The sequence below is a fragment of the Rutilus rutilus genome (genome assembly GCF_951802725.1).
Source record: "Rutilus rutilus genome assembly, chromosome: 3".
Classification (NCBI taxonomy): Eukaryota; Metazoa; Chordata; class Actinopteri; order Cypriniformes; family Leuciscidae; genus Rutilus; species Rutilus rutilus.
In genome coordinates this window covers 16,138,625-16,155,128 of record NC_140211.1, presented here as the reverse complement: position 1 = coordinate 16,155,128, position 16,504 = coordinate 16,138,625, and the positions used below count along the sequence as shown (strand labels likewise).

General features: G+C 36.0%; 2 protein-coding genes across 2 annotated transcripts in view; both read right to left on the bottom strand.

The window, feature by feature from the left end:
* The window catches only part of lrrk1 (leucine-rich repeat kinase 1), an 85,432-nt gene extending 77,323 nt beyond the window's left edge, over positions 1–8,109 (bottom strand). Inside the window, exons 1-2 of the mRNA XM_084404699.1 lie at positions 7,935–8,109; positions 6,598–6,738 (exon numbers count right to left, since the gene is read on the bottom strand). Of these exons, the coding sequence (XP_084260825.1) occupies positions 6,598–6,670 (73 nt within the window). The 5' untranslated portion in view covers positions 6,671–6,738; positions 7,935–8,109. The remainder of the gene's footprint in view (positions 1–6,597; positions 6,739–7,934) is intronic.
* Positions 8,110–9,227: 1,118 nt separating this feature from the next.
* Positions 9,228–16,504, bottom strand: part of aldh1a3 (aldehyde dehydrogenase 1 family, member A3) — a 28,912-nt gene continuing 21,635 nt past the window's right edge. The window contains exons 12-14 of the mRNA XM_084405552.1: positions 12,032–12,189; positions 10,757–10,831; positions 9,228–10,482 (exon numbers count right to left, since the gene is read on the bottom strand). Coding sequence (XP_084261678.1) covers positions 10,407–10,482; positions 10,757–10,831; positions 12,032–12,189 — 309 coding nt within the window. The 3' untranslated portion in view covers positions 9,228–10,406. The remainder of the gene's footprint in view (positions 10,483–10,756; positions 10,832–12,031; positions 12,190–16,504) is intronic.

The following is a 16,504-nucleotide window of genomic DNA, read 5'->3' as shown; positions in this document are numbered from 1 at the left end:
TTTGATGTAAAGAGCACCTACTCTGGGCGAGAGTGAGATCGGGAAGAAGATAGTGATGCTCACGAGTACATAAGCATATTAAACGCATGCACGCAGCTCTAATAGCAAACAACAACAGCAACAGTCTGGACACAAAACACACTTTAAGTGAAAAAGGCATGTATATTTGGTAGTTTGCATGAAATATTTTTAGGAAGTTAACATGCTCTCTGGTGTGACATGCTAAACTCTATCTAAAGCTTTTTAAATGGCATTTTGATCATTCTTTTGTAATTATTATGCATGTAGGTTTGCCACCTTGTATTGTTTTACAAACTAAATGAAATATTTGTACTTTGAAAAATCTATTTGTCACACTACAAGATCATTTAAAATGAACTAGATAGATAGAACAATAGACAGAACATTTGAATGATAGAACAATCGACAGGCAGATAGACAGAATGATAGAGAGAATGATAGAGACTAGAGAGCCAGACAAATAGAACGATAGACAAAACTTTTGAATGATAGAACGATAGACACAGGCAGATAGACAGAATGACAGAAAGGAAGAGAGACAGACCGATGGACAGAACGATAGACAGGCAGATAGACAGAACGACGGACAGGCAGAGAGACAGAACAATGGACAGAACGATGGACAGGCAGATAGACAGAACGATGGACAGGCAGATAGACAGAACGATAGACAGGCAGATAGACAGAACGATAGACAGAACGATAGACAGGCAGAGAGACAGAACAATGGACAGAACGATGGACAGGCAGATAGACAGTCCGATAGACAGAACGATAGACAGTCCGGTAGACAGTCCGATAGACAGTCCGATAGACAGGCCGATAGACAGGCCGATAGACAGGCCGATATATTTATTTTGGGGTAAACTACACCTTTAATAATCTATTTTAATATCTCTGGGTAGATCATCAGATAGACAGTTAATGAGAGTTTTATGATATCAATCCAAGAGGCCAGTGAAGCTCAAATCAATCACTCCCTCCTATTATTCACATTAATCCACCGAGCCCTTTAACATTTATCTGGCGAATGTGGCCAGCGGCAGACGCTGCTCCATTAACATCAGGTCTGCTTTGATGTAAAGGAGCCGGACCTGCGGGTAAGTGCCGGTATGGCTGTGTGCTTTAATAGAAGATGCTCATATGAATAATTGAGAACATTTTTCTGATGATGATAGGCTGGAGAAAGCCTGAGGGAGGGTAACCATTAGAACAAATCCAGCCTGCATCAATACGGTCTCAGCTCACGTATCGCCCAGACCAAATCAACCTGGAGGAGAAACCAAAGCCAAGACAATAGCTTCGTTCTGAAACCAGCAAGCTGGCAACCTAGACAGATTTTAAGGTATTTAAGATGCTCCTAATGTGATGGAAAGATGAGCATGAACACAGTTCAACTTGTTGCAACACCAAATTCGCTTGTGTCACCTTAAATCAATGACTGTAAATGAAAATGAATAACTTCACAAAAATGAAAACACATCACAAAAAGCCCAGCAAAAGGGTTAGGTATAAAAACTTAGGTATATTTCAATACTGATTTTTATAATAAATTCAATCATTTTTTTTTTTTTTGTACGTTTATGTTTTTATCTAATATTTATACTTTATTAAATTTTTTATTTCAATTACCAAAATCTTTTTTATAGCTTTAGGTAATAACAACACTGCGACAGACATACAGATGGATAGACAGATAGAATAATAGATAGACAGACAAACAATGATAGAGCAATAGACAGAATGATAGAACGATAAATAAAGTGATAGATAGATAGACAGATAGACTTATCGAATTATAGAATGACAGACAGAACGTTTGAAAGATAGAACGATAGACAGACAGATATATCGACAGAATGATCGAATGATATAACGACAGAGAGATAGATAGATAGAATGATCAAATAATAAACCGATAGAACAATAGATAAGTGTGTAAAGATAAAAAATTAAGAGAGCTCACTGTCAACATTGGGCTGAGCAAAAGGTTGAATATTCACAATAACAGTTGCAATGATTTTGCTGGCTATATGAAATCAAACAATGTTTTAATAGCATCTCCAATTTAAATTTCAGCAAAAAAAACCAAGTGTTAGAATTGGTGAGTTTGACTCTTTACAATGTAATTCATTTCAAACTGTCAGTTTAAAAAAATCTGACGCAATTATTCATTTGTATCATCACCCTGAAATGTTAACGAAAGTCTCAACATGGCATGTTTAATATATTAAAATGTTTTATATAACAATATGCTGTATTTTGTATTTATATTGCATGCATTTAAATTAACATTATCTTTGTGCTTATTAAAAAAAAAAAAAAAGTGGAAAAAATGTATTAAACATTTTGAATCTACTAATCTACAATGGCTGCTCTCAATAATATATATGTGTAATATTATATATAATATATATATATATATATATATATATATATAATATTAATGATGTCATATTCTGTATATACTTTATGCAAATACACAAATATCAAGATATGTTAAATGTATTCAAACCCTTAAAAATATCAATAATCAACTCTAGATATGATAACGCAAACTTCTTAAATTTGAAATATGTATTGTGAAAATAACTATCCAAATAAATTAATTGAATTAAATTTCAGCTCTTGAAAAGACATTTAAAGGGAAAATGAAAATTCTGTCATTAATTACGAACCCTCATGACGACTTTTGTTCATCTTCAGAACACAAATGAAGATATTTTTGATGAAATCGGAGAGCTTTCTGTCCCTCATTGACAGCTATGCAACTACCACTTTCAAGCCCCAGAAAGGCAGTTAAGTCATCATAAGTGATCCATGTGACTCAAGTGGAACTTCATTTGTGCTCCTAAGATGAATGAAAGTCTTGCGGGTTTGGAACGACATGAGGATGAGTAATTAATGACAGAACCCCCTAAACAACCATTTACATATAAATGAAGTGTTAACACTTACTCAACATCTGCTGATTAGATCAGAAGTCTCTAAATGTAACTTTTTTCATTACTTTCACCATATTCTATTACCACTTCATCCCCTTAAACTATAGAAAACGTTTAAAGCTTGCTGCCGCTAAGTATAAGACTACCAGCTTCTACTAAGACAAACACAATCTATCAAGACCACTCAAACCATGTGACAAATCAGACAATGAAAAGAAAGTCTGAGGACGATAACAAAGAAAAAAAAAAAGTATAAAGAGTCAATGAAAGGTTCACCACACTATCACTTCTCCTTAAACCCAATTCCCACTATGACACGGACCTGAAACGTAGGAAAGAACCAAGACATCCACAATCCAAACACGCTGAGCGCTCTTGTCAGCTACACATACCTTATCATTCTGCACGGATCTATCCGGCAATCATCTCATTACTGTGCGTCACAAATCCACAAGCTTGAAGTACGTCCAGTACCTGGAGCTTAAACCTGACTATAGAGCAGAAAGATGCTTCACAGAACGAGAATCCCGTCTCCTCCCTCCATGCTGTCCTTAATGGCAAGGTTATCTTACACTGCAAACACATTAAAGAGTGAAACCCAACCCACCCTGGCCTGCTGCTGTGTCTCTGTCCCTCCCAAGAGGACCTCAGATTGCGTTTGCAGCTAGCTCAAGCCGTGCTAAGCCAGATTAGCACATTGGCTTCTTTATGCAGCATGTGTTACCATCCCACAAGACCAGCGCTGCTCAGACGACACACTCAAACACACACAGATATGTGACGGGACTCAGACCTATGAGCCACGCTGCTCTAACACACACCGATGGATGCATGCAAAGTCACTGTTGCTAATGGCAACGGTGTTGCTGATGCTGAGCCGGCAGGGAAAAGGAAACCCAACACCTATGGCATGAGATTTCACCTCTGGGGGGATATTGACTGTTTTTCACGGGATGCTTACTTCATCTGTTTTCCGGCAGAATGCAACGCAGTGCAACCCAGAAATTATATACAGTTGGTTGTGAAAGTATTCGCAGCCCTTCAATTTATTTTTCATTTTATGTTGCTGCATTATGTTAAACTACTTTAAATTACTTTTCTTTTTTTTTTTTCTTTTTTTTTACATCAATCTACAGGTGAAACTTGAAAAATTAGAATATCGTGCAAAAGTTCATGTATTCCATAATCGTCAAAAGCCATAATCATCAAAATTATAACAAATAAAGGCTTGAAATATCTCACTTTGCATGTAATGAGTATATATAATATATTAGTTTCACCTTTTAAGTTGAATTACTGAAATACATAAACTTTTGCATGATATTCAAATTTTTTGAGTTTCACCTGTACACTCCATACACCATAATAACAAAGCAAAAAATAGATTTGTGACAACTTGGCCAATTTAAAAAAAAAAAGAAAAAAAAAAGAGATATTACATTGCATAAGTATTCATACCCATTTCTGGGACACTTTCACTTGTAGATATTACTGCACTTCGAGTGGAGTTAATCTGTGGCAAATTTAATTGAATGGGTATATGATTTGTAAAGGTACACACCTCTCAATAAAATGTCTGAAAATGCATATCAAAGCAAAAACCAAGCCATGAGGCCAAAAGAACTGACTGTATGAGACAGTATTATATCAAGACACAGATCTGGAAAGACTAAAACATTTTTTTTTGCTGTATTAAAGGTTCACGGAAGCATGTGGCCTCCATAATCCTTAATGGAAGAAGTTTGGAACAACCAGGACTCTTCCTAGAGCCGGCCTCCTGGCCAAACTGAGCATTTGATGGAAACGGCCTTGGTTGGTGACCAAGAAGCTAAGTGTCACTCTGGTTGTGCCTATCCAACCTGACAGAGCTTGAGAGGATACGAGGAGAAGAATGGCAGAAAATCGCCAAATGCGGATGTGCAAAGCTTTCCGCATCATACCCAGAAAGACATGAGGTTGTAAAAGTGCTTTAACTAAGTACTAAGTTAAGAGTTTGAATACTTATGCAATGTAGCCTACTTATTTCAGTTTTTCCTTTTTAATAAATTTGCAAAGTTGTCACAAATCTTGCTTTGTCATTATGGTGTATGAAGTATAGATTGATGTGAAAAAAAAATCAAGACCTTTAACATAAGGAAGAAACTTTTGCAAAACACTGTATATTACAACTATATAGGGATGGCCAAAGATGAATATAGTTCATTGGACTGCTACATGAATGTAACATTTTGAATTGGCTGAATACCAGTCAAAAGTTGAGACACATGTGACTACATTTGTAAATGTAAAAAACATTTTCATCAAAAGGTTAAATATTTAAAATAAGTGTTGAAGGCATTTTTGTCCCTGCTCTGGGAGAAATATCTGTTACTGTAACATCAACTATAATATTTTTTGTGTGATTTATACATTTAGTCAGTCATGCAAGCCCAGGCTAAGCAGCCAAAACTAATAAAAATATGTGCAATATATATAAATCAATGTCAAATGTTTGGACCCACTCATTCTTTATTATGACTATTTTCCACATTCACCATAAAGAAATGTATTTATCATTGTGTCATCAGAGAAGAGATGTCACTGCAAGAGGGAAGGGAAGTTATTTCTGAAGTTATGAATCTGTGGTCAAACCTACATTAATCAGTCTCCAGATTTGACAAAAGAGTGAGAGTTGAATGCACATAATGCAAATGAAATGCAAGCATACAGCCCAACCCCACAATCAAACTTGAGTACATGTGAGAGGAAATGACGTGCAACGCTATAAACACCTATCTGAAGAAAAGCCGGGTTTCAGTTCATATTTCTAAATATACTGTTCAGACTGTGAAGTTCCTCGAACCAGAACTGCACTACTGGTGTTGTTTAAGGTTTCAGAGGGGTGAAATGAACAACTAAAAAGGAACAAATCATACATGCTGCTTCTTACATGGTACACTAGGCCGAATTGAATTCACTCTTAGTATCACAATATCACTTACATTTTACATGACACAGTAAAGGCGCTGAACTGGTGTTTCTCTCAGAGGGAAATATTAACCTTCATAGTGCTATGATTATACAAATGCACAAACTACCACACTTCTGTTTATGCATTGTCTGACAATTTGTAAAACAATGAGGAAGTTTCAGTATGTCTTCACTGAGAAAAATGTCACTGTTTTTAAAGTTTATTTAGAGGATCTGCTATGAATCTCTGTCAAAGTGATGTTCTGGAGATGTTATAAAATGTAATATTTTTTTGCAAGTAGATCACTGCCAGACCAAGTGCCAAATGTGCCATATTTGCAGGGAAAACTACTAAATTAATTCAATAATTATCATAAGGTTTAAAGATATAATATAAATAATGAATTAATGAATGAATTGATGAATAAATAAATAAATGATTAAAATTAAAATGTAATAATTTGTAATAATAAATTATTTTATACAGTTTTAAAATAAATAATATACATCAAAACAAAATAAATGTAATATTTTATAATAATAATTTAAAAATTAAATAAAAATAGACTTATTAATTATTTTTAAAAGAATATAAAAATAAACAAGGAAACAAACTTTACTGTGTCCCGTGAGAGTTTGAGATTAATTTCAGACACTGTTGAATGTAGAAAGGTTTTCTCACCATCTTGCTCCTCCATCATGCTGGTGATGCCACCTGGATCTGCAGTCTCTCTAACGTTCCAGTACGACGACATAATTCAGGCTAAAAGCTGCTGTTTCATTTTGAGGATGTCATCATTGATTGAAGATATGTGAAATACCCCTTGAGGAACAGATTGTGAGACATCCATCAATTTGCTTGTCTTAAAAAATTCAGAGACACTTGTAGACAAGTGAAAAGGAACAATACAACATGTAGAGTGCAACAGAATATATAATTTTAGAATATTCATTGCATTGTTGCAATACACTGATAGCAGAAAGAACAACATATAAAAAAAAAAAGTTATTTTATACACATTACTGGTGTTATTCATAGGTGCAGATTGTTTAAAACCAGAAGTCCAATTCTGTTTTCTTTGGAAATATGTCCAAATATGAAAATAAAGTGAAGTTATACAATGATTTGAATATGAAAATACAGCAACAACACCAGTGGTGTCTGGCACATTTTCATTTAGTTCCTCATAAATATGCCAATGCTGACCATCTTTTTATAGAAGCCAATCTAAAGTAAGTCTGCTGGTGTCTTGCTTTCAATTTTAAGATACGTCAGCTGATCCAAATACCAACTGTCCAATCTAACAAATATTCTACAAGTCTACAATCCACCACAAGAAAGTGAAGTTTCCAGCAAAACCCTTTTCCAGAGCTGGTGTGCTGTGCCAGCTACTGACGTGACTCATTTTTCCTTGGCTTGAGGTCATTGGTCATTTGGTTACAAACAAAACAAGCTTTCTTTGGCGAGTTACAGTAGGCTACATTGAATTTTAATGAGTGACCTCTGAAATGCTGGTACGGCCAGACACATTTTGACTCGCATTTTGCAATTAAATGTTTTGAAAGAAAGCATGAGTCCCATATGCAACGTCACGGAATGTCAAAACCATGGTAAACATTTAGTACCATATCAAAGTAGCCTACTGTTAAATGTTCCATCACCAATGAACCATATACTAGTACTTTATTGGGTAAGCGTACTGCATGTACGTACCCCAGATATTAACGTTTACAACTTCTCTTTAATCAAGTAGGAGAGACTGGGGCTCCCCAATTTGTTGAATAAATGTTACAGTTTACAATATCCCAAATACACAACCTCCTCAGTCCTCACCTGTACTGCAAACGCCGCACGGCGCGCTAAATCTGGCTGCACGCGCACGATGCGCGAATTAATGCAAGCGTTCCAAACCAAACTAACTAAACGTGTTACGTTGCGTCGCGACGGAGACAGTGTAGATGAGGAATACACATGTGGTGTTTAGTCAACAACATTATAAGATAGTTTAGTGTACTTACCACACACTTGAATACATGATATATCCCGTAAAACCACGGAATAAAGCGGGGCTCCACAGATGCTTTCGTTTCGTAGACGCTCAAGGATCAAACTAGATTTCTACTTCCTGATCGGGGACAATCTTTCCTGAGGAGTTGAGAGTCTGCTTCTCATTGCACGCGCGCGCACGCCCGCGCTTGTTTTCAAACCTGCTGGGGACTTTCCATAGACTATTGCTTGAGTCCATTATATTTCTGTATCGTAAATGTAACCGTCCCTCACAAATTGTACATTTCCAACAAGACATTAATAACTATGACACAGGTGTATTTTGTTGGCTAGCTGTCCATTTATAGGGTGACATCAGAGTTTATTGGGACACTGCCATTGAGATTACTTGGAAAAAGTGTGCCAATCACTAATGTCTTCAAGTCAAGTTCCAGCATATTTCACTATATATATATATGTGTGAGGACGTTTTAAGGAGGCTATTATCAAACTACATTAGCCTATCTGTAGAATATAAAAGAGGACACATCATAAATTTCTGTTTCTGGCACTTTTATGTCAGAGAGGCTCATTCTATTAAAAGTAACATATATAAATACAAATTTTTTTTTTTTTGTAATGTGAAAGTCATATTTTAATCTATCATAGAATGTTTTTACCATCTTTTCTTTTGCCGTTTTTGCAGAATTGTATTTATGTAAATATGCTGGTATTCAAATACAGATTTTATTTTTGGAATACCACTCATACATTTAGTACCTGACACTAGATACATTGTTTGTGACAGCAATAGACCCTGTAAAAAAAAAAAAAAAAAAAAAAAAGGACAAAAGAACAGATAGCCAGCCTTTCAGAAATGCCTTAAATTATTTTGTGCATTAGAGTTTTTACAGATTTTGCAATCATAAAATAAATTGTGGTTAATTTAACTATATATATATACACTCCCTGTTTCTTGTAATAAAAAGGTTTTATTATTATGCACTGTCATAATTACAGCAAAAATGACAAGCCTTTTAATTATAGGAGGTTAAAAAAGTTGAGAGCCACTGTTTAATATCTTAACCAGATCTTGTAAAAACATATTGCATGAAAATGCACAAGTTGCAAATGCGCTGTTCCTTTGTATATACTTAACTTTGGCCTATACTTTTGTAAAAATCAACCATAGTACTCAAGGAAGTGATCGTGTTACCCTCAAATGCTTGTGCCATTAAACCTAAATAACTAGGTACTTGTATAGAGTATATTTCGCACCACTTCAACAGATCAAAATGACAATAAACAGTTATTTTTTTTTTATTGATTCGCTGATCCAGATTCATTTTTTAAAATCAATAGCTATTTAATAAGTCAAAGTATACAATATATTTTAAACATATACATTAAACAAAACAACGTCAATTCACCTGTCATATGATGTGTATGTACATTTACAAAAGGAAATCACTTTTAATTCTAATTATACATTAACATATGCAGGGCAACACACCATATACCATATACAGTGCTGAAAATGATTCATCATTTCAATTTGCATTCAGCATCACAAAGTGAATGTTGTAACAGTTAAATTATTTTTGCAGTTGTGTTTGGTGTCAGAAAAACACAAATTATTTAAGACAGCTTTGAGGCGAATTGCAGGGCCATTTCGTAATTTCAATCCGAAAAAATGATTTACACATAACAGACTATACTTGGTTGCATATTATATATTACCAGGAGACCTTTAAAGTCACCATGAAATCAAAATCGAACATTCTTGGTTTTGATGAAATATTGCATTATTTATTATAAATGATTTATTCATGCACATGATTATTATTTTATTTTTAATGAATGTGCAATCTTAATCTTTAATCAAAATAACTTCCCGTCCCTCTTGCAGCGACATCTCTTTCTGATGATGTGTTTACTGACGTGAGGGCGGGGCAACCTGTCACTCACATGAGATTAACCAATAGCAAACCACAACCATCCAATCAATTCCAACTGGAAAAAATCAAGTCCCGGCCTAAATGTTTTCCTGTTAGAGAAGCCGTTTCACTCGTCACAATAGGGAGGAAGAAATCGCAACTTCCGCTTAATGCCGACTTTAAGACCGCTAAGAAGAATTGAACCTCCAAATCAAAAGCAAAGCCTGTGAGTATGTTCAATCAGGCAAACAAGCAACAATGGTTTGCATGTGAATCTATTGCAATAACTACATAAAACATATGTACTTAAGTTGGATATAGTATATTTCTTTATATTACTAAATATTGAGAGATGATGGATGACTTTGCTTGATTTAAAAACATCCAAATTAAATAAAAAAAATAAAAAAACACAAACTTTCTTTTAAATCTGTACAGCACATCTACATCAAATAAACAGACTGGTAGAAAAAGAGCTGAAATGAGACTGATGGTTAAAGCCAGAGTTTCTTCATCCGTAGACTAACAGATGCTGTTATGAACACAGATAGATGGTGGAGCTTCAGATCACAGTTTCAGCTGCTCGCTGAGTCTAATAGTGATGGCTTTGACCTCGGTGTACTCCGCCAGTGCATACTCACCCCTGCACACACACACACACACACACACACACACACACACACACACACACACACACACACACATTTGAAGGAAATGTACATGCATAACCCAGATTGACAGAAAATAAGATTTGAGATTGAGAGGCTGGAAAATGGTCATGATTAAACTATGATGCAAAAATCTAAAAACTAACATTACATAACATAGACATTAGGGATGTATGTTCATATTATTAGACGGGTATGAAACGAGATAAACACAAACGGAAAAACTGAACCCAAAGTATCAGCACTCACAGCTCTCGGCCGTTTCCTGACATCTTGTAGCCTCCGAATGGAGCTTGAGCATGTAAGGCGTTGTAGCAGTTCACCCTGGAGAACACAAAGAAACATGACCTTTGACCTCACGTTGAAAATTCCTGCTCATATACATTAGTGGCCAAAAGTGATGTCCGACCTAGGAAAATTGGCTTCTTTGTACTTTATTCAAACTTTTAATGAAATATTTATTACATATTTTGTTTGCATGTTGTAAAGTTGCACCTTGAGTGTAAAACTAATGTACGAGTTCCACGTTTCAATTGTTTCACTTGTCATGATGCAAAGATACATACAGATTTTTTTTTGGCCAAGCGGTCATACCAAGCTTGCACTCATTATTCACAGCCAATAATTCAATAAATCACTATGTGGCAGGTTTTAGCTATATTATTCATTTTAGCTATAATATTATTTTAGTAAAAATGGTATTTAAAAGTGTTTTTTTTTTAATAGCTTTTATAACATAATGGCCAGATGGAAGGAGCTGACCTCTGCAATCAAGGAGGGTATTGTTAAAATGGCTAAATCTGGTCAGTCTGCTCTTGATATTGCTCATGTGCAGGACATGAATGGTGACAGTGAGAAAGCACAGTGAGAGTGAGACCACTACCACGCAGAATGTAAAGTGCTGTGGCTCTTCAAGGAAGACTAGTGAGCATTTTGACAGAAGGATGAAAATCATCTGAATGTGGTGGGACCACCTCGAAACAGCTTCTAAAAACCTGGATGAGACCTCCAACCTCCAATTTCACCTTGAACTGTAAGCCAACGGCTGTAGGAGGCTGGATTGAGAGGTTGTGTACCAGTAAAGAAACCATATTAGTTTTATCTACTGCAAAAAACACTGTGCATTTGCCAAAGAACATAAGGTTTGGAGTATGAAAGATTGGAGCCGTGTTCTGCAGTCCGACAAGTCAAAATTTAACTTAGGATGGTGACAGGTATGTTCGTAGGAGATGACTGGAGCGTTTTAATACTCGTTTAAGACATGCATTAAGCACGGCAGGGGAAACAAAATGGTATTGGGGATGCATGTCTGTTGGAAGGATCTACAAAGTTGCTGGTACTTTGAAAATGGACCAATACTTGGGAATCAAATAAATGCTTAGATTGTTTTATGTATATATCGGCTATTCTGCTTTGTAGATATTTTGTAGATACTTTTGTATTTGTTATTATAAATTACAGTCAGTGAATGTTTACACTCTAAAAGCTTACAAATGAACTGCACGAGTTTAGTGAGTCTCCTACCAGACGGTTCCAGCTTCCAGGGCCGCAGATACGCTCAAGGCACGATCGATGTTACGCGTGAACACGGCTGCCGTCAGGCCGTACTGTGAGCTGTTGGCCCTGTCGATCACCTCCTCCTGAGCCTTAAACTTCATGATGCATTGAACCGGCCCGAAGATCTGCAAAATACACACATCAGTGCAACACTAATGCCCAGGCTATCTACAGGTGCTTAAAGGAATAGTACATGCTAATAATAGTGGTGCCATTATTTACCCACCCTCATGTCATTCCAACTATGTATGCTGAAAAAGCTAACGTTTTTTTCCATTCAACAAAAGGTCAATGATCATGTCTTTCAAGCTCCATAAAGGACAAAAAAAGCGCATGTGGTTATCGTATGACTTTTACACTTTTATGATACATTAAATGGTGATTTAATTTGCAGTCAGGTGCATATTTTCAGACAGTCAGCTGAAATGACAAAGCGAATTGAAAGTGAAATATATTTATATTTAAACATTATATGGGTGCCGGTCTGATCAGCTCAGGGTTTGTTTGTGTTGTGTTTGTCTGAACCATATGGCTGACACCAGGCTATACCATGAAGCCGGTTTAGGTGGCTAGCCAGCTATGTTTCAGTTTAGTTTGCGCCAATCCTGGGTTTTAGGCACCATGAAAGTGGTTTGGCTTTTAGCAGTGTTCATCGCCATAGTAACTTATGCTCCACGGCTAACCTGGTCCGGGGCAGGTTATGTTCCAGGTTAGAGGTTGCAAACCGAACTTGGACCAATCAGCTGTGAGCAAAGTGACATGTCTGATGCGATAAAGTCACTCCACCTGTTTCTACTCCAAATGAAAGTTCACTACATAGCAAATAATTTTTAAAGACAAAATCATCTGGCTTTTACTGAAGCTTATTTAGAATAATAATTGTATATGATTTAGATATTATTTATGTAATTATTATACCCTTAATCCATCACACATGTACAATTTTAGTTGATCAATTATTATTACGCACAGTTTAAATGAATAAATATATAAATGTAATATAAATGTGCTTTAGAATCAATAGATAAAGCTATAAAATGACTACATGTGAGCTTAAATGTTCAATTCTCTCTATACCTTTATCAACTGTACAAATTAACTTCACAACTTTTACTTGCACTGATAAAGAAAGACTTTTTCGTTTAGTTGTCCTCTTTCATTGACAGCTATTTTCTTCTTGCTGTGTAAATTTGTTTAAATTCTTAATATTTTTCAATCTCGTAATATTCAGTGAATCGTGCTGCTTCTCTCGCGAGAAATGAATCACAGTTTCACTCTTTCTCAGCATGTGATTGGCTGTTCGCTACTGATGTCATATCTAAACTCCTGAACTCAGGATCAAAGCCTGAGTTGACAGAGAAAGTTGATGATCAGCATCATGGTACCAACAAAGCCTGGTTGGATTGGTTTGGTTTGGTCAACTCAAAACTAATCCTGTAACCCTGAGTTTGTTCAACTACCATCATGGTACAGGCCCCTGGTGTTTGTGTTGTCATGCCATGTGCTCTATCGTCTACTGTTACTCTGCCCATCTTGTTATCTCATTATGGCTCGCACCTGCTTTAGTTCATTTGTCACCCTTTATATTCCCCTCTTGTATTCAGTCTTATCCCAGATCGATTCTCTGCGTCGCTGAGTTTACCTTGATCTTGTCTTCCTGCCATTTATCTGAAGTTTTTGAGATTTGGTGATTTTATTTTTTCCCATTTTTCTAGCCTTGTTTTTGAGCTCCCGTCTGGTTAGTTTAGTTTTTTCTCCTCCCCTTCTGTTTTGCTCCCCAACTCCCCTGTCTGCTTTGGCTGCTGGATCCCATTCTTCTTGTTTAGCCTTCCTGCTCCCTTTTGGATCTTCCCTGCACACCAGCCCCAAGATTCCAGCTTCCACTGCCAGTTCCCTACCTCTACGTCCCCAGGTGTTCATCAATCATCAGTGAGCTTGAAAATGGCTGCATCCGAAAACGTAGGCAACTGCCTTGTTTCCTTGCTGCCCTATCAGCAAATGACTTTGCAGGCAGCGTTTGCTCGCGAAGGTTCCTTGTGAAACTGATTTTGTACAGAATTCTGAGGCAGTGTAATGGTTTAATGATCTACAGCAAAATAGAGCGAGCTTTGGTGAAAACTAAGTGAATATTTAATGACTACAAAAGTAACTTCTCGCTAGAAATGACATCAGTGAATCATTGATCAAAAATGTACATTTACACACAAACTGACGACCAGCCGCAATTTTCAGATCTTTATTTTTCTAGCTCAACTGTGACTGACTGGAAAAGCGTAGGATTCTGGGATATCAAAGGCGATGAAGGATACATCTATGCTGCCTTCAAAAATCGATCAGATGAAGGTATCTCAGGAGACAGGAAGTGAAACTAACATTGCATTCGGACGTGCCTTCCGACCTCTAAATGAGTCCTTCGACGGTAGCATTTATCAGTTTTTGGATGCAGCCAATGGCTGGAATCTTTCCTGTTCCCCTTTTTGACTCTGGCCTCACAATTCCTCCCTATTTTGTGTGCCTTTGATAATCAATAAATCACTGTTATTCCAGCATGAGATTCCTCCTCTTTTACCATCCTGACTATATATATATATATTGTATATACAGTATATGTGTGTTTAAATGCAAACATATTTCACTTTGGAAAAAAACAACAAAAAATGTAATTATAATTTATACAATTATAAAACAAAAATTTTTTTTTTTTTTTTTTTCAAATATGGATACTGTATTTATTTGATTTGATCAGGCCATCTGAGGACAGACACTGATCACTGGTCTTTAATGCCACAATCATCCAGCAGGTGGCACTATAGGACATTTAGAATCCTGTCTCCTGGGCCCAGTTGTTCAAAAGCAGTCTGATCGGATAAGATCAAATCTTGAAAATGGGTTGTTCAAAAGAAAAGAAAAAATGATGAAATCTGATTAGGTCACAATCCAATCTTGGTTTTGATCTGGATCAAAATCATCAGATTGTGTTGATCAAAATTTTTAGTAAGACTAAAAAGTTAACTGATTTAAAAAAACGGATTATCCTGATCCCAGTAGAAGGGTGGATTTCAGGAACAAAAATGTAATAACTTTTAAAATGGTCAGAAACTACAACATTTGTATCATGTTATATATATATATATATACACATATACATACATATATACACATTTAATTAGTTTAGCTATTAAATTAATAAATTAGAAGTAGACATTAGGCTACTAGCCTTTCAGTACAGTAAAGTAAAAAAAGAGATTTTGGCACCATAAAATAATCCCCCAAACAGCTGTCAATATCGAACCCAAATATTATTTAATTTTAAGTTTTTTTATCACTGTATATAATTACATCAATGGACATGGTGATGGGAGGAAAAATATTAGATGGGAGGAAAAATTCATTTTAATGCTTTAGCGTTCTCTCGGAAATGTTTTGCGTTACCCAAAAAACTTTGCATTCACTCTCAAAACTTGAGTTCTTTGCGAATTAACGCACATTATTTCTTTAGGGAACACAAAACTTTTGTGAGAGAACGCAAAAGGATTAAAATACATATTTTTCTCCCATTTTTTTTTTTTTTTTCCATCAACATTTTTTTTCCCATCGTCCCTTTAGTGCCTCTGTAGCGCTCTGATTGTTTAAAGGAAACTGAAAATGGAAGGCGATGTTTGTTTGTTTATGTTGTTTTCTTTCTCTTTAAATAAAACACTTAAAGTAACCCCACATCGACTCTTAAACCCATTGTTCGTTACATAGCTAGCAGCCTACATTGTGAAATGTAACCCCATTTTGAGCACTGGTAATCCAGATTTGGTAATCAAAATAAATAAAAATAACTGTGTATCTGGATCAGCGTGATACAATCCTATTTTGCTTTGAAAAACCGTCACAAAACTATTTCCAAATCGAGATCATTCTAATCCAGATTAACCCTTTTGAACTGGGCACTAAAGATCTCTATAGTTAGTTCAAAATTAAGGTTATGTCAATATCTAGTTGAGTCATGAAACTCCTGAGGGCGCAGGCTGATCGGTCCTTTACATGCAGTCAAATTTTTACTGCATGATACAAGCTGATTGGCCTCTGCTGATCCTGAAGCCAATGAGATTGCTTGCTCAACATTTAAATAGTCTGGTTCAGTGTTTGCTGTCCTGCAGTGCACTATCAGAGTTCCTCTGAAACCCTCCACCTCCCCCAGCTCCACCTGCTACAGGATTTCCATCTATTTATGCAGCAGCAGCATATCTTACATGCTCACTATCTGTGGTGTCTGTGTATCTGTTAGCAGTAGCAGGTTCATACTTTCTCTGCAGCAACAGCGTAGCAGATCAAGTCCGCCAAGACCAAATACGTTAACATTAAAAATTCTATTACATCTACACCATGTATGTAGCTGTTTTTCTATATGCTTTACAAATGATAGTGCACATACTATAGCACTGAGCACAG